This window comes from Pagrus major, chromosome 20, assembly GCF_040436345.1.
Source record: "Pagrus major chromosome 20, Pma_NU_1.0".
NCBI lineage: Eukaryota > Metazoa > Chordata > Actinopteri > Spariformes > Sparidae > Pagrus > Pagrus major.
This window is the reverse complement of record NC_133234.1, coordinates 10649057-10674121: the sequence shown is the minus strand read 5'-3', so window position 1 is coordinate 10674121 and position 25065 is coordinate 10649057. Positions and strand designations below refer to the sequence as shown.

General features: G+C 42.0%; 2 protein-coding genes across 2 annotated transcripts; both read left to right on the top strand.

Annotated features, from left to right (window-relative positions):
* Positions 1-2112, top strand: neurl2 (neuralized E3 ubiquitin protein ligase 2). The gene is made up of 2 exons (XM_073490332.1): positions 1-831; positions 1789-2112. Exons 1-2 carry the CDS (start codon positions 42-44, stop codon positions 1902-1904), a joined length of 906 nt encoding a protein of 301 aa, XP_073346433.1. The 5' UTR covers positions 1-41; the 3' UTR covers positions 1905-2112.
* A 1105-nt stretch (positions 2113-3217) lies between these two features.
* On the top strand, positions 3218-6005 carry msrb1b (methionine sulfoxide reductase B1b). Its single transcript, XM_073489538.1, has 4 exons — positions 3218-3363; positions 4231-4373; positions 4511-4628; positions 5048-6005. Exons 1-4 carry the CDS (start codon positions 3309-3311, stop codon positions 5062-5064), a joined length of 333 nt encoding a protein of 110 aa, XP_073345639.1. The 5' UTR covers positions 3218-3308; the 3' UTR covers positions 5065-6005.
* Positions 6006-25065: the final 19060 nt, after the last annotated feature.

Genomic DNA, 25065 nt, shown 5'->3' with positions numbered 1-25065 from the left:
AAATAGAGTGACTGCTTGAATTGGTGCGAACATAAGTGAAAATGGAGCCCTTTTGTGACCAGTTCATGGAGTTCCACCCCATCCATGGTACCAACGTCAGACTGGACCTCTCAGGAACCAAGGCCACCCGGGTGGAGAGCTTTGCAAATGGAGTGTGCTTCAGCAAACAACCTCTGAAGCCGGGGGAGATTTTCCTCATAGAGATCGAGGATAAGGAGCTGGGCTGGTGTGGCCACCTCCGGGTTGGCCTGACTGCCAGGGACCCCAGGGGCTTAGAGGTGGTACCTGAATACTCCATCCCAGACCTGACGGACTTAGGAGACAGCTGGGTGTTTGCCATCACTCGCAACCACAACAAGGTCATAGAGGATGTTGTAGCAGAGGCTCCAGAGGCTGGAGACGAAGGACTGGCTGGGGGCCACAGGCTCGGACGAGGGGACGTTGAAGATGCAGCTGGAGGTGGAGGCGGAGATGCAGGAGGAGGCAACGACAACAGTAAACCAAAGACTTTCTTCGCTGATTCTCACTTGTACATTGAGAATGTTCGGATCCCCAGAGACAAGCTGGTCGGTCGTAGCAGGCCCGGACGCTACAGCCACATTTTGGATGACTTGTATAAGACCAACGCCCTGCCTCCCACAGCCAGACGCAGCCGGATAGGAGTGCTGTATGTGCAGAAAGGGCGAGACCTGGCTGACATGCACATCATCATCAATGGTGAGGACATGGGAGCTTCCGCAAAGGGGATCCCGGCCGTCCAGCCTCTCTATGCTGTGGTGGACGTCTTTGCTGCTACTAAGTGTGTCCAAATCGTCCAGGTGGAGTATGGATGTGAGTGTCGCAGTGATACTTTTAGTCATGGACTGATAATGAAACAGTGGGCCCCTGGGCACAGACATGTTACAGTGTGCATACTGACAGAGACTCTTTCAACATTTTGCGGGTGAGCCAGAGCTCTCGGACACAAAAACAACTCAGAGATGTTGTTTGTAGTTGTTTAGCATCTCTTTGTGGTTGCCTTGTGTCTGCATGGTTGTTTTGTGCTTCTTTGTGGTTGTTGGAGTCTTATTGTGGTCACTTCACATCTCTTTGTAGTTGCTCTACATCTCTTTGTGGTTGTTTTGTGTCTCTTTGCAGTTGTTTTGTGTCTCTTTGTGGTTGTTTTGTGTCTCGTTGTGTTGTTTTGTGTCTCTTTGCAGTTGTTTTGTGTCTCTTTGTGGTTGTTTTGTGTCTCTTTGTGTTGTTTAGTGTCTTTTTGTGGTTGTTTTGCATCTCTTTGCAATTGATTTGTGTCTCTCTGTGGTTGTTAAGCGTCTTTTTGTGGTTGTTTTGCATGTCTTTGCGGCCATTTTGAGTCTCCAAGGTTGTTTTGAGTCTCTTTGTGGTTGTTTTGAGTCTCTTTGTGGTTGTTTTGCATCTCTTGCAGTTGTTTTGTGTCTCTTTGTGGTTGTTTAGTGTCTCTTTGTGGTCATATTGAGTCACTTTGTGGTTGTTTTGAGTCTCTGTAGTTGTTTTTATTCTCTTTGTAGTTGTTCTACATCACTTTACGTTCCATTAGCGTCTCTATGTGGTTGTTTGCATCTCTCTGTGATCACTCTGAATCTCTTTGTTGTCATTTGACTAACTTTGCATCAAAGAGATATATTAACTGGCCCAGGGACCCATTCACTAATTCATTCATGCTTCAAATACATTTCCAGTTATTTACTGCTAATTTCTCATGACAACTTTTATCCTGCTAATCCATTTCCTCTTTGTCTTTTTTGGCCTCCGTCTCTGTTGCTTCAGTCTCGTCCTTGCAGACGTTGTGTAGGAAGGCCATCCAGAAGCACATTGTCCACAGGATGGCCATTGACTGGCTGGAGCTGCCAGAGGCACTTAAGCACTACTGCAAGTACGAATGAAGGATACAGACCTGCAATGGACAGATAAATATCATATGAGCTCTCTCCCGGTTTCTACCAAGAAACGGATATTAATTTTCATGATGGAACTCTGTTTTATTTATAAAACAACATGCAAACGGGGTTATGCCGTTAATAAAAGTCTGGCACAGATAATACCGGCATTCATCTGGGATGACAGCTACTGAAATAAATTCATATTATTGGTTCAGTGTGTGTCTGTGTGATTCTACCTTCCCCTCACAATATGTACTTTAGGAATAACTGTGATATGAGTCATAGTTTCTTTCTCCCTTTCAGTAACCTTAAAGAACAGAGTACACATTACATGTTACATGATGATGAAAGTATATTTGTTTCTAAATGATCAAACACAGTTTACAACAGAACTGAATGCATGGTGCTTTTTAAAAGATCTGTATCATATGATAAGTAAATCAGTTCATCACATCACATGCACTTATGTTCTCTTAGCAGCTTCGATGGGGACCTGTTTTAAAACACGAAACGGGGTGCATGCTAACTCTTTTAGCTACAGCAGCTACAGTCATTTAGGCTTAAGATGGGGTGTAAATAATGTTTTCATATAAACTTGCCATCTCTGTGCTGATTGAGACTTTATTACGCCGGACATGGTTTATGGAGCCATAAGTCCCCATCTACTTCAGCTGTTTAGGAGAACGCTGCAAAGCTTGTTTCGCCGGGCCACAAAACTTCACGACTTTCCATCGGCATGAGGGTGAGTAGATACTGACTGCGTGATCATTTTTGGGCAAACTTATCCTTCGACCCTGAATGTGACCAGTCCAGATTCACATAGTTTTTGGGGGAAGTTTACATTTTTACATGAAATGTCACCTGAGGATTTGTGTTTTTACCAGAAATAACATGAACAAATTGACATTGTCAGAATGTTATATTAAAAGTTGAACAAGAGGAAAACATATGTTAGGGTAACAGAGACAACAGTCATGGTGAGCTTACTGGAAAATATGGACATTTGCTACAACTCAGGGAAAAACAATTAACCGTAAATGGATGGATTTAAGAGGTGGCACCTGATGACAGCTCAAACCCAGATGATATATTCTACTGTAAATACAGATGTTATGGTCCAAAATCAAAGACATAGTTGGAAATAGGAGGAACAGTGTGTTTTAGTCTGATCTTTCCCTTCAGTGTTTGACTGATCTTGGCTCCAGTTGTCCTCCTGCTGTCCCACACCGCCCTCTAGTGTCGGAGCTGATCACAGCGGTGGGCGGAGCTGCTGTTATTAAACCTCCAGCCTGGATCGCTTCACACGAGACAACAACACGGTGTCCACCGGTCGGCTGTCGACCTCCACCTGAAGGAAAAACTAACCCAGATACGGATTTATCTGACCTGCCTCTGATCTGTGCAGACATGTCTTTCTGTCGGTTCATCGGCAGCGAGATCTACAAGGATCATTTCAAGCTGGGTGAGCAGGCTGCTGATCTGGGAGCGGTGTTGTGATGTAACCTCCATAACGACGACGAAGGGCAGGTGGTGTGACAGCAGTCGGGGTTCTGGGCCATCCATGACGAGCAGTCCACCTTCACTTTGTTTTTTTTATTTTGTAATAAAGTTGTACTAGCCTCAAAGCTATAGTTAATGGGAGTTAAATGGCCCTATTACAGTGTTTCTAAGCTTTTCTTGGGAGTGTGACCCCTGAACATTAAAGGTGCAGTATGTGAAAATTGGCCTCCTGTCTGATTCAAAACAAATACGGGGCGGCATATCACCAGAGTAGCTGCTGCTAACTGTAGCTGCCCTTAGCTAGCTAGCTCAGTTAGCCGTGTAGCTAGCTCAGTTAGCTGTGTAGCTAGCGGTCCGGACTGGGAGCGCTAGCGCTGGAGCTTTTGACCGAGCTCCAGGCGAGGCTAGCTGGTTAGCATGCTAACTTCTGCGACACCTATATACAGACGTCATAATGTCCAACAAGGTTATTTCTTCACTTTCTGCTGACAATTTGAGTTCATTTTTGAATGTTTTAAACCAAAATTCTCACATATTGCACCTTTTAAGCAATTTGACACAAGTTTTAGCTTTAGTTTTTAGCTGTTCAGATGAAGTTTTTTCTCCCTCTCAGGTATTTCAATGAAAGAAATGCAAAAAAAAAAAGCTAAAAGAAAAAATAAATAAACACACCTTTGCTGGACCCCTCAGACTTACCTTGGCATCTATCTGTGTGTCCTGATACCCATGCTGGTAACCACTGCCCTGTAGTATTACTTTATCTTCAGGCATCTTTTTCAGGTTAAAGTGAAACAATGCAAAGACTGTTAACAGTAACTGTCCCCTGCAGGTATGTATGTGTGCTCCCAGTGCAGCCATCCGCTGTTCTCCAGCCGGTCCAAGTTCCCCCACTCATCTCCTTGGCCGGCTTTCACCGACACCGTCCGAGAGGACAGCGTCACCAAGATGATGGAGACTCTAACAGCCTTCAAGGTACAACTTAAGATCTCATATCTGCCATCAGTGGGTTTTCTGAGCCCTCTCTGTTTTACTGCTGCTGTGTCATTCACAGATTAAACATCTGTACCATCACAGGACATCATTGATGTGATTGTGTTTCATGCGTATAGGTTCTGTGTGGCAAGTGTGGGAACGGTCTGGGCCACGAGTTTGTAAATGACGGCCCACAAGAGGGAGTCTCGCGTTTTTGAATATTCAGCCACTCGCTCAAGTTTGTCCCCAGCAAAGGTAAGATGACCACAGACATGAGTGAGGCATAGCCAGGTGAGATGTGTTAGTTTTCCCAAATCATGACAGTAATCTCACTATCCCATCCCTAAAACATGCCCAGGGATACAGAGAACAGTTTTAATCGGGACGTGTTTTCATCCAGAAGTAGAAAATAATGAAAAATGGCTCCAACAAGCGCGTCAAATTCTTTCAGCTAAGCAGGACATTGTTTCTAGAAAGAGATGTTAGTTTTGTGATTTCTCTACAATCCTTTGTGCCCCAAGCACCAATGAAACACCACTCACCTCCATTGCTCCAGGGTTGTAGCAACAAAGTGTCAGAGTTCAAGTTTTGCTTTGATTGTGAATCCACATTCTTCTGACGTCACATGCTTGCAGAGTGGCAGTAAGTGTGTTTGTCTTTTGTCTCCGTCGCAGGCAACGACAAGCAATAAAGAGCGAGGTCTGAGTTTTCACTCCAGCTGCTGAATCTGCTGCTCAGTCCAGGATCAGTGAACAGGTTTGGTCAGCGGGTGACGTGGACAGGAGAAAGGCCTGAGAGGGACGACCTGTCCGCTGAAGAATCTTTGACCGGCCCGTGACACGGTGACGGGACCTCACACTGCAAATATTCCAAAAAAAGTTACATTCCTCGAATACCTCATCGTTAAATACATATTAACTTTGATTTATTATTAGTATTATATCGTCTTAAGAAAAGTATGAGTAGACGCATGTGATTTTAGCAACAAAACAGTTTTAAAAAATCATTTAGCAGGTTTTTTATCTGTTTTATTTGACATTATATTGCGTCATTTACTTTCTATTACTTCCCGAAGACAATTGTAACCACACACGTATGATATATGCACTGAAGAATCCAGATTTCTTGTCAGGCTGCACTTTTGTATGCTTATTTCACAATTATGCAATAGCAAAAAAAACACTGTCAATCTACTGAATGAATCAGCTATGTTTTTATTTCTGTTAGTCACCTATTGTAAGCCGGTTTACTTGAACCGATATGTTTTACCTGTAGAAGAATGCAAAATAATCAGTGACAGTGTAAATTGCGCCCCCAAGGTGCATAAGAATGTAAATAAGATGAAATTAACAGCCAGCCAGGCGGTTTTGACCATCTGTCAGTGTCCCACTCCCCCCCTTGCATTTTTGCAGCCACCCCATTTTCAGTGGCCCCCTCTGCCCCGTCCCATAAAAAAGATTTCTGGATGCGCCCCTGCTGTCAGACCTCTTGTGTATTTGCATTTTACTTTGAAAAACTCACACCTGAGTCAAGAGTTTAGTATGAAAAAAGGACCATTTGCATTTGTCCTCTACTGTCAGTGTATTCATATGGAGCAACAAACAAATAACAGAAATAAATTATAGTTTGATAGATTTTTGTTTTGTCTCTCATGATTTATTTTCTACATGTAGGTATTTCACTGCAACTCAGAGGGAAATATAAGATTTAACACTCAAAACAGATCATGTTTTCGTGTTTCATGTTTCGAGCTGGTCGAGACCTGATTAAATTGGACTGTTGGGCCTTGTCAGAGGTATGTGAGGCAGTCTTGAACTTTGAGCAGACGAACTGATGTTCTCCAGATTGACCTCTAGATGGAGCTCTCATCCTTCTACGTCACATCCACCCCTCCACAGATGGAGCAGGTTCCCCAGTTTTGGCCGTTAATGAAAACTCTGATTTCAACAAAGTGTGATACATGCATGTGGTGTACTACCTGCATGTTCCCACTGCTGCACGTGTAGAAGCTTCCTTTTATATATGAACACAGACTGTGTTTGTTGTCTCGCATTAATTATGATATTGGTTGTGTCAGTGGCGGACAGGGGCTCAGACTCTCTCTGTGGCCCAGCTGCAGGCCATATTCTCTGGGCTCCGGGGGCTGGCAAACACCCTGAGGTTTAGAGGAGTAGCCTGGCCGCCTGGAGAGAGACTGAGGGCTATCATTACAAAGGAAGTACACACACACACACACACGCACAATCCCAGGAAAACGTGTGCCAATCAACACACTGTCTGCCATACTCCTCTTGGACACCACACATCTCTCACGTCTCTCTTCACCTTAAGTTACCACATGCATTGATGTATTGATGTCTCACATACAGTACTCACACACACACGCGCTAAAACACACACAAATAGACACACAGTCCTCCGTTTTATTGCTCTCACCACAGACAAGTAAAGTTTGAAGCGTATTTTCTTTCAAAACATCACTTCTTGTAGTGTGCAATTACGAGAGGTCATCATAACATTCGTACGATGCCGTTGAACTCTCAGCATCAACAATTTGAATATTCTGGAGCGCCACTCCACATCCATCCAGCTCGACTTCTGCACGCTGCCAAAGGTATTCAAATGAATTTCAGCCCTCAGTGTGGTGGAGGAGCCCGACCTTGCATTGAGGCTGTCACGGCTGAGTAAATTTCCTCTTTTCTGTTGTCTTGGCAGGCGAACGCTCGGCAGTTTATTCTTCTAACACAGCGTAGTCCATTTGGTGGATGTTTTTTACCCAGCCTGCCTCGCTGCGCTGTGAGTGCATGAATTTTTAGCATAGGTGGTCCCGCTAGTAATCAAACCCACAACCTTGGCAGCGGCTGTGTTATGCTCTGCCTGTCAAACTCTACAGTAGCCCGGTGGCTGTGTGAGATAAGCATAAAGTGCGTACAGGGAGACGAGAGTGTGATTGCCACATCAGATAACTGAGGTGAATTCTGTAATTAAACACAACCCTTAAATCATCTCGCACTGTTATTCCATCAGTCTGTGAAGTTTGGTGCATTCCAGCCGCAATTCACTTTTTTGATGTACTGACTGTAGTTAAACCTGTCATTTATTTTAGGTTCAGTTCTGCTTCCCACAACAGCTTTCCTCAGGATTCTCACACCAACTCTGTCCCCCATTCTCCTACGGTCACCTCAAGGTGATTGTTGGGGCCTTTTGATGTGGGGTTGTATGAGGTACCCAGCTATCACTTCAAGGGTGTCCTTATCAATAAAACAACAAAAACAACAACAAAACAAAAGCAAGTTATTATTTTAATCCAAATCTTAATTTCCTTTCATCTAACTGGATAGTTTTGTTACCTTAACCTAACCAAACTGCAGCTGAAATATTTTCTGTTAAATACCTGAAAACAATGAATTCACTGGGTCTAAAAGTAAAATAAGGACCTCTACCCACACATGGGACACGATGTTCAACTACCTGTATGGCAGTCATGTGCAAGATCCACTCAACACAGCTTACTGTAAAAAATGTGCATTACTAAGGTTACTAAGGTGTTTTCATTATTTTTTGTTGTTTTCCTTCAGTCTCTACTTTTCCTCTCGACTCTGAATGTTCAAGTAGATTCATCCATGCCATTATGTTGCTGTGCTTTTCATTTTTAACTTCATCATTGTATCTCTACTTCAGTTTGTGATCTTCAATGATTCCCAGAATGCTTGACCTTTGATTCTTGACTAACCATTCTCTTTAATGATTTTCTTTTCTTTTACCCCCGTTGTCTTTTTTTCATTCTTTTTATCAACAGACAACTGACTATATTTTATTTGTATTATAATATTCTCAGGAAAAAGACAATACACACGTGTGTGACACGTGTTTTTTTTTTTTTTCCTCTCAGGTTGACATTGATAAATGATAGCAGCCTTCCCGTCACTGCTTTACAAGTCCATTTCCAGAATTCAAAGGGAGTGTTTTGGCACTAACAAGGTGTCTCGACCACAAATATGCTAACTACCAAACAGAACTGAACAGAGATGCGGTTCATAAAATGCTTCCTCTTGGCATTTCATGCTCGACTACGTGACAAATAAATGAGCGTGGTTTACCTTCTCATCTCTATTAAGAGTTTGGGTTTCACACTGTGTTTTCTATTGACATCCACAGAGAAGAAATCTTTTTCTCAAAGAAGTGTGAGCTCTTCTTTTCCACAGAACTTGGGGTTAATGGTGAATCTCCACTAAGGTCAGACAGTACACTGTTGGGTCGCTCCAGCGCTGCATTAACCTGGCGGCCCTGAGACATTTAAAGACGGGTTAATGTTTGATTCAGTGAGAGAATTTTTTTTTTTTTGCGTAGACATGAAAGAGCTAGCTACACAATAAAAGGAAAGGCTATTCAGAGGGCAGCTGCACCTCCTAAAGGGTCTTTTCTGAGCATTTTCAACATTGTGATGCATTCAGGGACCTTCACCTTCCCTTTCTGGGCTGTACAGGTGAACCTTCCATTAAACACAAACAGCTTAGATAGAAATCCCCTACCACAAAATGATTGAAGGAGTAAATTAAACTAAATCTGAGTATTTAATGAAAACAAACACTTTCCCAGACTTGATAAACATTATTTCATAGAAACAGACTTGAAGAAACACAATTTTTCCCAAAGTGGATAAACCCCCAGAGTATTTTGGAATAGACGACTTTTCACATTTACAGTCTGTAATTTCTTTCGGGTTTCAGCTCATGAGCTCCAGATCAGATAAGATGATTATCCAAAATTGTCCCATCAGTCATCGCTGCCCCCGAGCCATAAAACAGGTGGATGACATCATGGTTATTAGGGCATATTAGAGGGGCACGGCTGCCAAAACACACACAAACACTCAAACGCACACACACATTAAACATTGGGATGGAAATGTCTCGACTCATAGGGGCAGCTGCTTCACACGGAGGGGTTTACCACACCGGCATCGGGGCGTGTTAGAGGTGTCGTGCCTGACAGGAAGTCAAGATAACCTCTGTTTTTAGGATGATGTCACAAATGTGTTGTAATTTACATTTTTTGGAGTGATGATCCCTCACAAATCAGGCCCAAACTTGCTGTCAGTCAGAGGTGTGTGATGTCATTTTGCGTAAAGGTAATTATATAGTGCTTAACGGCTGTTGGCAGCCAACTAGTTTTCCATCAGGGTGGACCTCTTATACTTTGATGAATGTCCCCGGGTATGATTGTTAAACATTGGTGCAAAATGATGCAATTTGATAGATGCAAGAGTAACTTAGAAGTGCAATGTGAGACAGTGTGATATAACTTGAGACACAAAATATGGATATATATCTGATATTCTGACTTTTAGACTCTAGTATGAGTCAAGGTCCAGAGGTCGGGCGCATACTGGACAGGGTTGCAAAGTGTTTTTCTCCATTCTGTGTTTCCATTCAGTTTTTTCCTTCTAATAATATCCTCAATGTTGCCAAACATACAAACACAAGACTGTCCTGGAGAATGAAACAGCCATTGAGCTTCACAGCAGGATCACCAGTTATAATAATTTCAAATCTGTTTCTGAGAAACCATGTTTTACTGTTAGTCTGATCTTTGCGGAAGGTTTTTAAAAACTATAATTGTCATAGTTTGGGGTTTTGGTTAGTTATTTCCTGTTTTATTGTGTCTTGTTGTCACTTTCTGCTTCCTGCTCACTTTTGTTCCCAATGTACTGTTTCCCTCCTGTGTTCCTGTGCTCCTCGTGTGTTCCTGACCTGGTCCCTGTGGTTTACTAGTTGTGTATTTCTTTTTTTTCCTTGGACTTTCCTTTACTTGTCTTTTGTTACCTGCATTTTGAATTTTGGATATTTAGTTTTCGTACTTTGGACAATAGCTCATTAAAGCTCGCTTTTTTGTTATACTGCCTGCCTGTGCATCTTGCATCTGGGTCCTTTTTGTGTAATTGTGACAATACCCAGGGCCTTCAGCTGCCATCGCCATGAAGACGGACCCATAGCGCCATAGCTGCTGAATTCAACTAAAGTGGAGCCTAATATCAGCAGTGAACTGATTCAAGCTTCAGATTACAGAACCAATTTCCTCAAAGACACTCGGTCTTATCAATCTGCTTACAAATAACACAACTTTACACTTTAAATTCATTGCAGTGCAGGAAGCCAAAGACCAATTTGCTTGCAGGTGATTTGCCACTCCTTCCCATAACTTCTGTCATCGTGTTAACATAAATGAACACATAACAGTCACAGTTTGGTTTGGTTTAGGTTAAACAGAACTACTTCGCAAGGTTTAGGAAAAGATGACATTACATATGAGATGTAAGTTAAGTATGGTATGAGTGTTAACTTACAGACGCAAGTGAAAAGAAGTCAAAAGTGTTTATTTGACTCATGCATCAACCCCAACCCTGAAATATCAGGTTCCACAAACATTAAAGTCTCAAGTCAAATCAGAGACAACCCTGCTTTGTGCTACTCAAGCATATGTGGTATTTTAAATGAGTAAGCTGACCTACAAAACAGAGAGTGTATAATCAGAGATGTGTGTGAGATTTTAATTCTGACACCTAAACTGTTGATATTATTGACAATAAAAAAAAAGAAATCGGTTCCTACTTGCACGATGAGTTCAGAAAATAAGGTCTGTTAACAAAATCTGTACATTTGTCTGAAAAAGTCAAACTGTCAGCTAACCAGTCCATCACTGGGACAAGAGTCACTCAGCATCTGGGCTGAATTACCCCCAAGCCTCTGGACGCAGAGTCTATCTGTACCATCCATCTTGATGTCCTGACACGTGGTGCCTATGGACTTGCAGCGCCCCGGCTCACCGGGACTGCTGTGTCCCCAGCGTCGGCAGCGTCTCTCAGGTCCCTGCGGATCCCACAAACGCTTCATCATACATCATCCTCGCAGATCCAGAGCATTGAGCTGCTGCTCAATAAGTCAGCGAACAGGCGGCGCAGACGGCGACGTATCGACACCTTTCAGCTCCAGATGGGATTTGAGTTAGAAAGCTATGAGGGACTTTACTGACATATTGCCTTTGTCTGATGTTTCACAATGGCTCTGATTCAGTGTTCATATGTTCTGCATGTGTCTATATGTAACCACAGTATTTCACAATATTGCTGTTTGAGAGAATTGTGTTTTTAGATGTTCACCAAATGTATTTTTTCCCAAAAGGACTAGTCAGCAGCGACTCAGTCCAGAGAAATGAAATGGACAGCAGTTGGAAGCTGAAGGCCAGAGTATACTTAACAATGTCATCCAGCGATGTCTAAAGGCATAATACACTGTTTCAGATACTCGAAGGTGCTGCGAAACACCCTGTAACGAGGTCAGGGAGCAGTAATTGCTCTAATTTCAGACAGTCTTTCCTTTTTCCTTTTTTCATGGTGCTGCACTTAGTTGTACAGACAAAAAGTAACAGAAGTTCTTGAGTGTAGAATGAAAAAAGAGCTCAAGAGAGAAGTTCAGACCCTGCTGTCTTTCTCTGGGAACGTTTGTCAGAATGTCAATATCCAAAAGTTGCAAAAATGGTCACACATTGGAAAGGTGCGCAAGAAGGCAGTTTCAGATGCTGTCACTTTATTTTGAGCATACTGACGCCTTGACACCTTCAACGTTGCTATCTAGAATCCCTCACTCTGCTGCTGTTTCATTTTTCCGACTCATACATTACTTTTTTTTAGAAAGTCTGCATTCAAGACACTAATTTTAAAGATTTGTATACTGTTTGTTTCATCTAGCAAGTCAATATGTTGTTTTATCTTTGCTTACAGGGTTGATATAATCTTCCATTTAACCATAGCACACAGTCAAGCGCTTCTGAAGTCATCAGGGGCTATTTTTTTCTTGGTAGAAAATAGCTGTGCTGAAAGACCACAACATTGTTTCTGGAAAGATAAGCTTTTAAAATGATTTTGTTGAGTATTTTATGCATTTATTGGATCGTTAAAAGTAGACAGATGACAGCCAGTAAAGGAGAATGAGATGACAGACAGACGTGCAATAAAGGTCCAATGCCAGACCTGAGCTGAACTGGTGCAGTCACCTCTGTTTCAGTTTTTGAAATGTAAATTTTGGATGCTTTGAGAACCAAAAGAAGAAAATCTGCACTTCTAAATACTGCTCGAGAAGTCTAATTTGGGTGAACTGACCCTTTAACAGCCATCAAATGAAAAACAGGAGCAGCTATGAACCGATTCAAAGTTTACACAAAGTGCTTTTCGGCGTGTCTGGCAGTCGCAGGTAGACGCGCATCCAGGTTTCACGCTACATCTGCCCGATCATCACCGTCTCATTTACTGTCGGTTGAGCAACATTTCTGCTTCACCCTGAATGCCTCCTGACATCGCCGCTGACTGTTTGTAAACACCGTCTCTGAGTCCTGTCCAACTGCGTTATCTTCAGCGCCGAGTGCTGATAACAGCCAAACACAGCGACCGGCTTCAAAGCTGCCGAGTTCCCCGAGCCGGAGCGACGCACGCTCTGAAACTATTTAATCAGGAGCTTTTCTTTTGGCCTCCTGCTGCAGACCTGGAGAGCAGACGCTGGTGTGTGTGTGTGTGTGTGTGTGTGTGTGAGCATTGTTTGTGTGTGGTTCTAGTGGTTAAGGGGGTCATGTTTGTTTAGGCTGCCTGTCTCTTTCAGTCGGTCAGGCTCAAGCTCATAGAGGTATAATTCTGTGGTGAGACTGCTGGAGATCTCACTAGTTTTCGAAGTTTTCCTGAGGCCCCTCGTGCACCACAGTCCATTGATTTCTGCAGCTTAAAGCGTCGTATAATCAAATAAAAGATTCTAAGGCGTGCTGATGAAGTTACGGCTCTAAAAAGCTCCTGTTTTTTTCCAATTTTAGGCATCCACACAAACACCACGAAAGACCGATGCGAGCATTAGTCATTTTTATTTTGTCCTTGGGTTCTGCAAGTACCTATCAGATGGTCTACCAGCCCGGCGTGGCTCTATATTTACAGCCGAGTCCAGAGTCTGATATATCATCCTCCTCTGTGGAATTTCATAGCAGAGAGAAGAAGTGACCAGAATGATTATAGGCCAGTCTTTGTTGCATGAATGACATCATGACCATAGATCATGGAATCGTATGGTTTTGGAAATCCTCTACACACGGCGCAGTAAATCGCACAGGAGCTGTAGCGTGCCGTCCAAGATTCTTGGCTTAAACGTTTGATTTTGATGTAGAGGGAAAAAAGGTCAGCGGGGAGATGCCTGCACGCGAGAACACACAGGCAGACTCACATAACCTGTGAGCAGGGCAGCTCTAATCGGCGCATTTTACACGGTGGTCTTATTACCTTTAGTTACACCTGTTAGATAACCTATCAAAGAAGCTGATTGCTTACTGCTGCGGAGTGGAGCACAGATCAGCTGATAGCTCTGCTGTCATTAAAAGGGTCTGACGTCACCTGTACTCTAACCTCATTCCTGTGTTTAGCTGTTGGCTGGTGACCTAACTTGTTTTTGTCGTACTTCACATGAAGATTCAAGGTTAAAGGAATAGTTAAGGGTGAGGCTGTTAATCGATTAGTTGCTGACTATTAAATTAAAGGTGAATATGTGCAAATTTAAGTTGAAAAAGTTCAAAAACTAACTAATAAGTTGACTTCAACAGAATTTAAAGACGTAATTTCCCTGTTCCGCTGTCTATGATATGTGTAGCAGAGATTTCAACTGAAGTTAGCGTGCTAACCAGCTAGCCCTGGCCCATCCTGTCCACAGCCAGTGGCGTAAACCCCAACACTACCCTGGTGCTCCGAGCTCCCACTCTGTACCACGGCTAAATGAGCTAACTAGCTAATGGCAACCACGGCTAAATGAGCTAACTAGCCAATGGCAGCGACAGTAAGATGTCACCTTGATGATATGCTGCTCTGTTTGTCTTGTGTCAGAATCTGACAGGTGGCTAATTCTTACATATAGCACCTTTAATCGCCAACTTTTTTCATAGTCAATTAAAAAAAGAAATAGTCTTTGAGTTAAGCTTCTAAAATGTGAATATTTTCCCACAATTGAACCATAAAGTGCTTATGCGTCTTAAAGACGGCAGTTGCTAACAAGTGGCTAAATGGGACTACAGAATATGATCACGGACATTAAACATCATCACGCCGAACACAGAGACTCATCTACTCACTAGTCCGTCTTTACAGGCCGATTTTAGTTACAAACTATTCTAAATTTAACTTAAAATTTAGAATTTACTGACAACGTGTATAGTAATTGTGTAGTAAAATGCTTAGTGGTGGTGACCCTTTGAGTCATGCAAGCCCAGTGAAGTCTGTTTAAAGCCAAACATAACTTTTTACCTCTTATTATTTAATTAAGTTCATCTGTGAAGATGATGTTGCTGAACAAAACGTGTCAGCATCATAAACTTGTGTTTGCCTCCGAGAATTTTATCTGCAATCATCCAAAATCCAATGGAAAAATCCCATAGGCTTCTTGTCGACGGAACCAGGGCGATGCTAACTTCAAGGTTAGCGTACAAAAATATGTCATCCCTACACCACTGCATAGCTTCAAGAAGGATATATTCACAAGGCCTCTTAAAGCATCTTTAAAATTTGTCAGCAAGCAACCTACCTGTCCTTTTCCAAATCTTTTTAATCATGTTACCAATAAAAAATAAGGAGAAAGCAAACCTGGCTGATGTTGGTGACATTAACCTAAACATCCTGTAATGTTAGCTTACTGTTATACGTTAGCTACCAAGGTAACTTTACTAAGGTTTTGCTAACATTGGTTAACCTAAGATATTACTGTATACAATGTGATGTGTCTGTGAAGATTGTGGCATCAATATAACGAGACTTTACATCAAAATGTTACCTTTGAACAAACATAGTCTGCTGATGGTGTTGATGTTCAGCTGATGGTGAGGTCTACCGCACAGCCTCATCCACTCTTTACATCGAGGCCATGGTAGTGGTTTAGAAAGGGTCAACTAACATGTTATATCTTGTTTCATCGGCACTAAAGTAGCAAAAAATGTTTCTATCTCCTTCTCCTTCTCTATTTTTTTTTTCTTTTTTTATCAGGCAAGCTGTTTTCCCCTGCTCGCAATCTCCTTTCACAAAACACCTGATCTTGAAGATAGAAATCAATTCTTCGACAGATGAATGCAGGCGGATAAAGACCTTGCAATTCCAGTTTTGGTGCTATTTGTGTTAGTTAAAGGACCCTGTGTTTTGTATGGAGACAGGAAATTGTAAAAACTTTGGGTTTATGAAATCTTTTCAAACCCTCAAAAATGCACATGGCTGGAGACAGCTGTATTCTGTCCTGTTCCAAAAAGTGGACATTGTAAAAGGAAGAGTTTTAAGACAAGAAAACATCCCTGTTTTCAACTCGTATGGTATGGTATACTATTTCCGAGGACTGTTTTTTAAAGCTTTGTTAAATTGCAGGAGAAAACGACTCCTCGTCTCAGCGAATGTAACGTTTTGTTTCAGCCACTTTCTTCTCTGGACCTTGTAGCAACAGAGATGTCAGATGTCAAGTGATAAGCTGATTTCTCAGTTGTTTTGTCTGGATCTCAAACGCTGCATGACACACCTGAATCTGAATAGTGTTATCTCCTCCTGCATTGTTTGAATGGGCTCAAAAATAGCTGAAGCCATACGATTGGTCAGCATGCTGTCAACACAGATCAACAGATTATTATGGATTTCCCCCAATCCTATTACTCAGAGAGGATGTTTATAATAACAAAATATTTTTAGTGTTCCGCGAAGCAGGAACCATCTGAAGTCCATCTGTTCCCTCCAGTTCTTCTCTCAGCCAAGATGCTTTTTCCATCACAGTTTACACAATCAACAAATGAAAAAAAATCATAAAAATCTGTCAGGAAATAAACACAGAAAGGCTGCTCCTGCTCCCTTTGACCAATGCATATAAACTGTGAAGTTTCATTAGGGACAAAGGCCGCTGTTTAACTACAATGACCTGCAGTAAAAGTGGAAATATGATAAGACAGGAGGGCATCAGGTCGGGTTTCATGGAAGCAGCTACACTCACCTTTTCCCTCTGTGATGACTCATCTTTAAAGGGGCACTATGTAGTTGTGGAGAAGAAATTCAAACTCAGAATTGTAATATTTACAATATTAATGAGGTAATAATACAAACTCGGAAATACTTATTTGTTCCATAACTGAGTAAACAAGCTGTTCTCAGTGGAAAATAAGGTCCCCAGAACACTGTTGGAAGCTAGAAAGGTGGCAGGGTCCGCCACATATAAACAAAGTAATGTGTTGTCCTTTAAGGTCAGTTTGTTTATTCAGTTTATTCAAAAGAGAACAAAAACAGTTTGTTTATTTAGTTTGTTTAGGCATAAAAAACAAATCAGCCAGTGAAGATCTTTCTCTTCTGATTCAAATTACTTCCCTAAAGCTACGTAGTGCACCTTTAAACTGGCAAACTGTTTTTATAGTTACCCCCAAGTTTCCCCGTGTCACACAGTGAGGCGACGATCCTGTGCAGGCATGCCTGGCACTTTACGTGCCGTCTTTACTCCTCACTTGAAAACAATTTTCGAGCAGCGAGCTCGTAGCCACACCCATGTGATAATGTACAGTGCTGCCGTGCCCTATACTTACCCAGCCCGCCGCAGAGCTCTGCCCTGCAGTTATGGCTCAGAGTATGGCCCTGCCACTGGCTTTCACACAACACACAGTCACAGTGCACAGATGCTGGGACTGTATGGGCTCTCCTATTGGTTGATGTCTGTGCTTTGTTTTAAACCTGCAGGGGTTTGTTGACTTCAAGACGTACATAAATTCCTGCGGTGTTTTCTGCGCCTAACGAGATTAACTGTCAGTCAAAGATTTGCAGTAGCTGCTGCAACATTTTTTCCCTGATTGTTTTGTTGACAGAGTTAAGAGGTGTGTCCAGACCAAGTTTATGTCCCAGGTGGGGCATGGCACTATCGCAGCAGGGGGTTAAAGCACAGTTGTATTCACAGAGCTGGATACAGCCAGAAAAAGAGCATTGTTGTCATTTTTCCTAGTGGCAAACCACGCTACGCCAACTATAAAATCCCTGCGGCCCAATGGTTTTTTTCTCACAGAGCCCCATTAAACAAGAATCTTCTGTAAATCCTTTGACGGTCGGTACGTCCAACAACAAACAAGCTCAATAGTATTTAAAGTAATTATAATAGTAGTAAGTGCAATAGTAATTATAGTGTAAATTTCAGTTATTTTTATCCATACTGCCAGCCTGAGTCCAGTGATGTCAGGCAGACAGTTGGTGTATTCATGTTCCCTGTTTGTAATTACAGAATTATATACTCTTAATGTACTTAACAGAGGGGGTATGAGAACTATGTTTCAATGTATTGCGTTCCTGTTCTTTATAATAAGTTAATAACCAGTTTGCTGATGTCTCGGTAGCTAACTAGATAGTTCGCTAACGTTACATTGTCATGGCCGATTTGTGCATGACAGTCCCACATTCTGGCGTATTTCAATGTCGCATTCTCCCCCTTTGATGGCGCGTGACGGCCGACATTTAACCCAAGTCCATCACTGAAGTTGCTGCAATTGGCACCGTTCCTCTACAGACTGGCAGGGTAGGAGCACTGGTTGCTAATGTTAGCCTGTACCGCTAATGTTAGCGGCGCTATCAATCAAGCGTGAAATTGTGAACGAATTGCGAGCGTCCATGCTTCTCTGTCTCCGTCAGATAAACGCCAAATGGCATTGTGATAGCACCAGGATCGCCAGGGTATCACAAGAGAAATCACCACCGAACATGCAATATGTCAATGTGACATCATCTCTATGTTAAGCCTATAAGCAGGGGGGTCCGGAGAAAGAGATGCTAATGCCTCCAGTATATACAGTGGACCACACAAGTCAGGAAATGAACTAACTCTCATTGGAAGGAGTTGGTGCCATCTCTGACTTTGATTTCTAGTTCTAATAATAGACTCACGGCTTGTGCCACATACACGTCAAAATGTTAAAATTACAAGCAGCCAAGGGAGGAAAATCTTTCTCATCCGTCTAGTAATTACGCATCAGGGATATCTGGAATTTCTGACAGCTTATCTCAACAAACTTGTGGTAATATGTCAGCGAAGCCACCATCACTGGAAGCTACGTTAAAAGAAAATGGAATTTGATTGAATAAAATTCAGGATTTGAGAGAACTCAGGCTTTCATTCACTAATTTTGCTACTTATCAGTCAGATGAAGCGGGAGTCATCATGGTGACCCTCACTGCTGATCATCTAAAAATGAACTGCAGTTGCTGCTGACATTTAAAAATGCTGTGACTGTCTGAACACGAGGATTTCAGCCCGGAAAGTGAAACAGCTTCTTCCAAAAATTTTGGATTGAATCTCTTGGACTGACTTTAAAAGGGAGCCCTGCATGTAACTCTTCCTTTAATCCTCTCTGGCCTTTAATGGTGATGATGTCTGGGTGGATTTAGTGACAAGTTTCCATGTGTGTGTGTGTGTGTGTGTGTGTGTGTGTGTGTGTGTGTGTGTGTGTGTGTGTGAAGGAGAGAGACACACACATTCCATCCAGGTGAGTTAACAGGCCATTTGAAGACAGCTCTTCACATGTATTGTATCCTCAGTGATCCAGTACAACACCGGGACAATGCTTTGTATTCTCCGGTGGGACAATGACTGCTACGCCCTTCAGGACAACTTGAGATGTCTGGTGTATTCACTTTGACCTGAAACAGCGTGGGGATTTACTTTTGTGAAGAACACAAAAACAGAAAGCCTTTTTAAAGGAGACACAAAACAGAGCGTCTGTGGAAAATACATACATCGGTTTAAAACTCATTGAACCACTGAGGGAAATCTCTCTATAGAGCTTTTTGAATGGCTTCGTCTCAGGAAGTGAGTTTCCCATTCAGTCACTCCTACATGGATGTTTCCAGAAAGTCCTTTTATTAAGAGATTTGAAGGGAAATGGAAAAAAAAAGGTACAAGACTGTGTACATAATTATCTCAAGAGTGAAGGACTACTCATCCCATGAATCATTGCGAATGATTCCTCACCGACTTTCAACTAGCAAACACGACTTTCGCAGGTGCAGTAACCATTTCCACAGTAACAGCCGGCTTCATCCATCAGAGACCTCACACCTCACTTAAGGATTGTGGGTAGTGAAGTACTTCTCTGCGACATTGCGAATGACACTTATTTGTCTAATAACACAGTTGATATACTGACTTCTGCGGGAGTGTATTACATTTTTTCCACAACCTTATAGCTCGTGATAAGTTTATCTTGGATGGTTGCGACATTATAGATAACAATCAAAATCCTCAATTCAAAAAACGAATGGGAATTTTCACTTCTGGAACCTCACTGTTGAGCTTCATTAACAAGTTCACTTTAAGTGACTAAAATTTAAAGCAACATTATGTAGAAGTTGCCATTTTGTGCGATTCGGCTCCCAACACAGTTTCTGATTGCAATGTTACGTGTTGAAAACTTGTATCTTGATGTAAACATGTACATAACGCTGTGATGCTGCCCTCTCACTGAAGTTAAAACCGCAGAAACGAGTGATAAGATAAAGACACTGTACCGTCAGAGTGATTCTGAAGCTGCTATTTTAAGGTTTAAAAAAAAGTTACATAACACTGCTTTAATCGGCCAGGAGAAGACTGGCTGATCAACATTTTCACACAAATGAATTGGTCTCACTGTCAGAGACTAAATATATATTTAACTTTGGGTTGAGATTATTTAATCACAGTACAGTAGGGTACAGTTGTGTTGAAGTCTGAGCACCAGAGCCCAGCTGAGCTCGCTGCCTCAACTGCAGACTGATCATACAGTAGTTCGGATTACCAACACGAACCTGCCAAGTCCGAACTTCCGAACACACAAGTCCGAACTTGGACCGATGTGCATTGAGGAAGGCGTCCTGTCATTGAAGCAGCGCTGCAGGTCGTCACAGGGACTTTACCGAGAATTACAGACCAACACAGTCACTGAGCTTTGTACAGCTGTCTGCCTTCCCACAGCTCAGACCTTACACAGGCGGGTAGGAATTCAACACAGGAGGATGTCTGTCACTGACACAGGTGTGTGTGTGCGTCTGTGGGAATACCTTAGTTCAGGTGTTCTCCTGTAAACTGTCAAAGAGAGTAAAGTTCCCATACATCAGACTGTCTGGATTAGACAGACATTCCTGCAGTATTTGTCTAACCCAGAAATTATTTCCACGTTGTTAATGATTTGATTATATGTTCTGCTTTATAGCTTATGTTTAACTCAAGTTTTAATGTCTCACAGGGACATTAAATCAGCTTTGGTGTTACTCTCTGGATATTAAAATTTTTTTTTTTTTTTTTACAGCATCTTAACTTTTTTGGAAACGAAGTTGTATATCAAGTGCTCACCAGCAAGCTAGCTTTTTTTCCTCATATTTTTATCTATATATATAAAATATAAATGTTGATGTGATATCTTGATGACTCAGACAATTATTCCGCATAACTAGATGAGGCATTAGTTAAATTCAATCAGGAGACAAAACCTTGCTAACGCAAAACTCCTGCTCAAGATATTTAGTGTTTGACTCGAGTGGAATTCTTACAATTTGGTGTAATCAGTCTTAAAATCACGTATTTATTTATTTGTAAATGAATTTATTAGATTGATTTCAGTATTAAAAGTGTATGGATAGACAGTTAACTAGCAAAACAGTGATACATTTAAAGGTTAAATTCACTCAAAAGTGAAAATTCAGTCATTATCTACTCATCCCCATGCTGATGGAGAGTCGAGTGAAGTTTTGTAGTCCACAAAACATTTCTGGAGCTTCACAACAAAACAGTGTTGCAGTATTCTGAACAGCTGCAACTGAGGTAGCTGGGGACTTGTTTTAAAACTGTTTTAAAACAAATTCATAAAAAAAAAAAAAAAAATGTTTCCACCCCTTTTAAAGCCAAAATCTTAATTGTAGCTAATAAGCTAAAAGCGTAAGCACACATCTGAGCTGGGTGAAGGAGCTGGACTGCATCTTATTAAATCAATTCGGGATCCGGACACTTGGATTACACCAGATGAGCTGTATTGAGCCATGACTATCTAGTAGATACAGCTATCCTTTAATTCCATCACATAAATAATCATAATAATGTACGTTTTAAATAATGGAGAAGAATGCTGAAAGAAAATGTGTTTGTAGATTTCAATTTTGAATTCCTTGGTTATCTAAAAGCAGATGCCTGTTAAAAAATGATCTTTGGGACAAACATATATGAGGCACAAAAAAAAAAGAAAGTGCCTTCAAAAACCCAGATCAGCTCTGTACGGCACACATTAAACAACACAAAGCAAGCTCACATTATTGATCACTTTGACTACAGAGTGGCACGTCTCCGATTGTTTTTCAACATCACGGCGGATCAATACGGAGGAGAGCTCGGAGAGCACAGAAGGGTAAATGATGCCTTCTCTGTTTAGAGACTTGGAGAAATTGACAGCCTGCCAGGTTGGAAGAAGCCTCGGTCGATGGATATTGTCATCCCCTTCAGATTTATCATCCATATGGATGCTCTGCCATGTAGCACCTCACTTATATTTCAACATGTAAGGTGGAGGTGCCAATAAACTGTGATTTATACTGTAACACATTTATTGTCAAAAACTATGTGGGGAAAATGAAGGCGAGGTGTGAACTTTAATAAGATCAACCCAAGATAACTCAACCACGGCACGATGAGTCTTTCCTGAAACTCTGGCCAGGGTTGCACTAACAACACACCTGCAAAGATCCCAGCTGCTGCTGTGATGCAGGCTGGTGTGTTACGGTGTCTGAGGGACAAGTCAGTCTGTCTTTGTCTTCTGTGACTGATGTCTCCTGTATGGTTGTTCATCATCTGTGTCTAATGGATAAGATAAGCTCTGATAAGACATTCTGAGGGACTGACAGCAAAACCTGATTTTTAGACTAATGTTTGAATGATGGTTTTCACCCTGTCACTGTCGTGTTCTGCCTCACCTACCCGTCAAACAGCTTAGCAATAACTGTGACGCAACATCGCCACAATGGTTAAACTTTCAAAATAAAGGGATCAAAATTATTTGGTTAGATGAAGGAAAATATCCACCCAGCCGACCCCGACCTCCTCCCGATGCAGACTTTCTGACTCTTTATACTCTTTATGTTCGTCTTTTGCTCCCGTCATTATCGTCCCCTGCAGTTGCACCCTTCACGGTAAAGCATAGTGTCATGCTCAGACGCTTTCCTCTATCAGTAGACTACTAGTAGATCAGCTGTTGTGGTGCCAATTCCAGCGCCAATACAGCCTGGCGTACAAGTTCAATGGTTAACTTATGTAGAGTGAGTTGTACAGGAGCCTCCTCTCTTATCTGCGGTCTGTATTCTTTATCAGCAGTTCACTGTGCCATCCAGTTCAGTGGACTCGTGTGTGTCTATATGAGTGTGTGTCACATTTCCACACAAGACTGTGATGGTGACAGTGGCGGTTAAAGTCTGATTTAGAGAAGACTGAAAAAGAAACTGGTTGGACCAGATGTAAACTGCAAGGATCATCAGAGATCATTTTCAGGTTGCAGGAATAAAGCAGGCGGCACCTCCAGTGCACCGGTATCACAGGGAGGGACCGAGACATTTTATCTGACTGTGTCGCCGCCGCTGAAAATATAATCTGTGTCCTCAGGCTTTCTTGGCAAAGTTCAGGAACAGATTCACTGGGAGATATAAAGGATTTTGCCTCAAAAAGCTGTGTCTCAGTAAATGTCTCACATGGCTGGCACATTTTTTTCTGAAAGGGGCACTATGTAGTTACGGAGAAGAAATTCAACCACAGAATTTTTATATTTACAATATTAATGAGGTGATAACACAGACTCAGAAATATTTATCTTTGCCATAACTGAATAAACAAACTGTCCTCAGAGGAAAATAAGGCCCAAGACCACTGTTTGAAGCTAGAAAGGTGGCAGGGTCCGCCACATATAAACAAAGTAAAACAGTATGAAATTGTGTTGTCCATTAAGGTCAGTTTGTTTATTCAGTTCATGCAGTCATGAAACCGAAGATTGTTTGTTTACTCAATTTGTTTAGACATTAAAACAATCAGTCAATGAAGATCTTTCTCTTCTGATTAAAATTTATTCCACAAAACAAAACATTTAAAGGGGCTCTGTGGAGCTTCTATGCTGTGCTTAGAGCTGGTCGTTAGTTTATGTTGGAGGACTCCATTGACTCCGTTAGCTACTGTTGCTTTTTCTTTAACCGGGCAGAGAGACGAGGCACTTGAGAACATGCATAAAGCCACATCCTTTGGACTGTCAGGGAAAATCCAACCCGTCCTACACAAAGAAATCCACAGTGCAGCAACTTTAAAGGGGCCATTTGTAATGTATGGCCACCTGTCAAATGTATAGGGGGCAGCATATCACCAGAGTAATGGCTAACTAACTGTAGCTACCCTGAGCTAGTTAGCTTAGTTGGCCATGCAAAGGATACCTGGAAGTCATAACATCAAAAGGGTTATTTCTTCACATGATGTTCAAAATTTTGTTCATTTTTTAACATTTTCAACTAAAATTCTTACATATTGCACCTTTAAAACATTTCTTTTTTTTAAAGCCATGAGCTAATTGGTGGTAGCCAGCTACAGCCAAAGATAGCTTGCAATGAGTAGCAGCTGTCGGTTACTCTGGTGACATGCAGCCCCCCTATGTTTTTGGAGTTACCTATGAATCCTTGCAATATTCTACAAATTACACCTTTAAACAACTTAAACAGACCATCCACAGGCTTGTATACGCAACCGAGGGAGACGGGAAGGTCTCGTTTCTGACGTCACGTTACAATCCGCTCACATATGGCCAGTTGGAAAATGACTAAAGGTGCGACATGTAAGCATTTTAGTTGGAAGCATTCAAACATTTACGAAAATGATCAACAGAATGTGGAAAAAATGACAGCTTTGAAATTATGACATCTGTGTCTTGTGTCGCAGAGATATCATCTGACGTTAGCATGCTAACCAGCTAGCCGTCACGGTCCAAAGCTCCTGTGCTAGCGGTGTAAACACAAACACTTCCACGGCGCTCGGAGCTCCCAGTCTGGACCGCTACCTGCACGGCTAACTGAGCTATCTAGTAAACGAAAGCTACAGTTAGCAGCAGTCATTCTGGTGATGTGCTGCCCACTACATGTGACTTGCTGCAAATTGTTACATAGAGCCCTTTTCACAAAACTGCCAAGATTCAAGAAACATAAAGATCTTTGTTCTGATCTTTAACAACATGTATCTGCACTGCACACAAGAAACTGATAAGCAGAGGAGCTGATGGTGGCCTGTGTAACTTCCTGTGAATTAGGGTCTCATGTGAACACACATACAAGGGGAGAAAGATATTAGAGAAAGCTGATGACACACCTGTCTGTCCCTGTTGGGCCGGAGTGTAAAGGTTAAATGTGTGTGTCATGGCTGGCTCCATGGGGGTGTGTGGTCAGGAGGGCGAGCAGACAGCAGGTGGCCACCGGTCCCATCAAGATACAAGCTGGAGCTCAGAGCAGGGAGGCCTCTGAATTGAAGGCTCCACAGTGGATGTGGTGATTTTAAGGGGAAATTAGGGGAAATTGCATCCTCGGTCTGCAATCAAAAACTAATATCCCTTCTTCAGCATGTTCCAGATATCTCCCTCCTCTACC

Bases quoted from the DNA above. Each gene is read 5' to 3' on its own strand.
- neurl2 (XM_073490332.1), top strand. From the start codon at position 42: ATGGAGCCCTTTTGTGACCAGTTCATGGAGTTCCACCCCATCCATGGT. The intron at 832-1,788 runs GTGAGTGTCGCA...CTGTTGCTTCAG, and splicing joins CGTCCAGGTGGAGTATGGAT to TCTCGTCCTTGCAGACGTTG.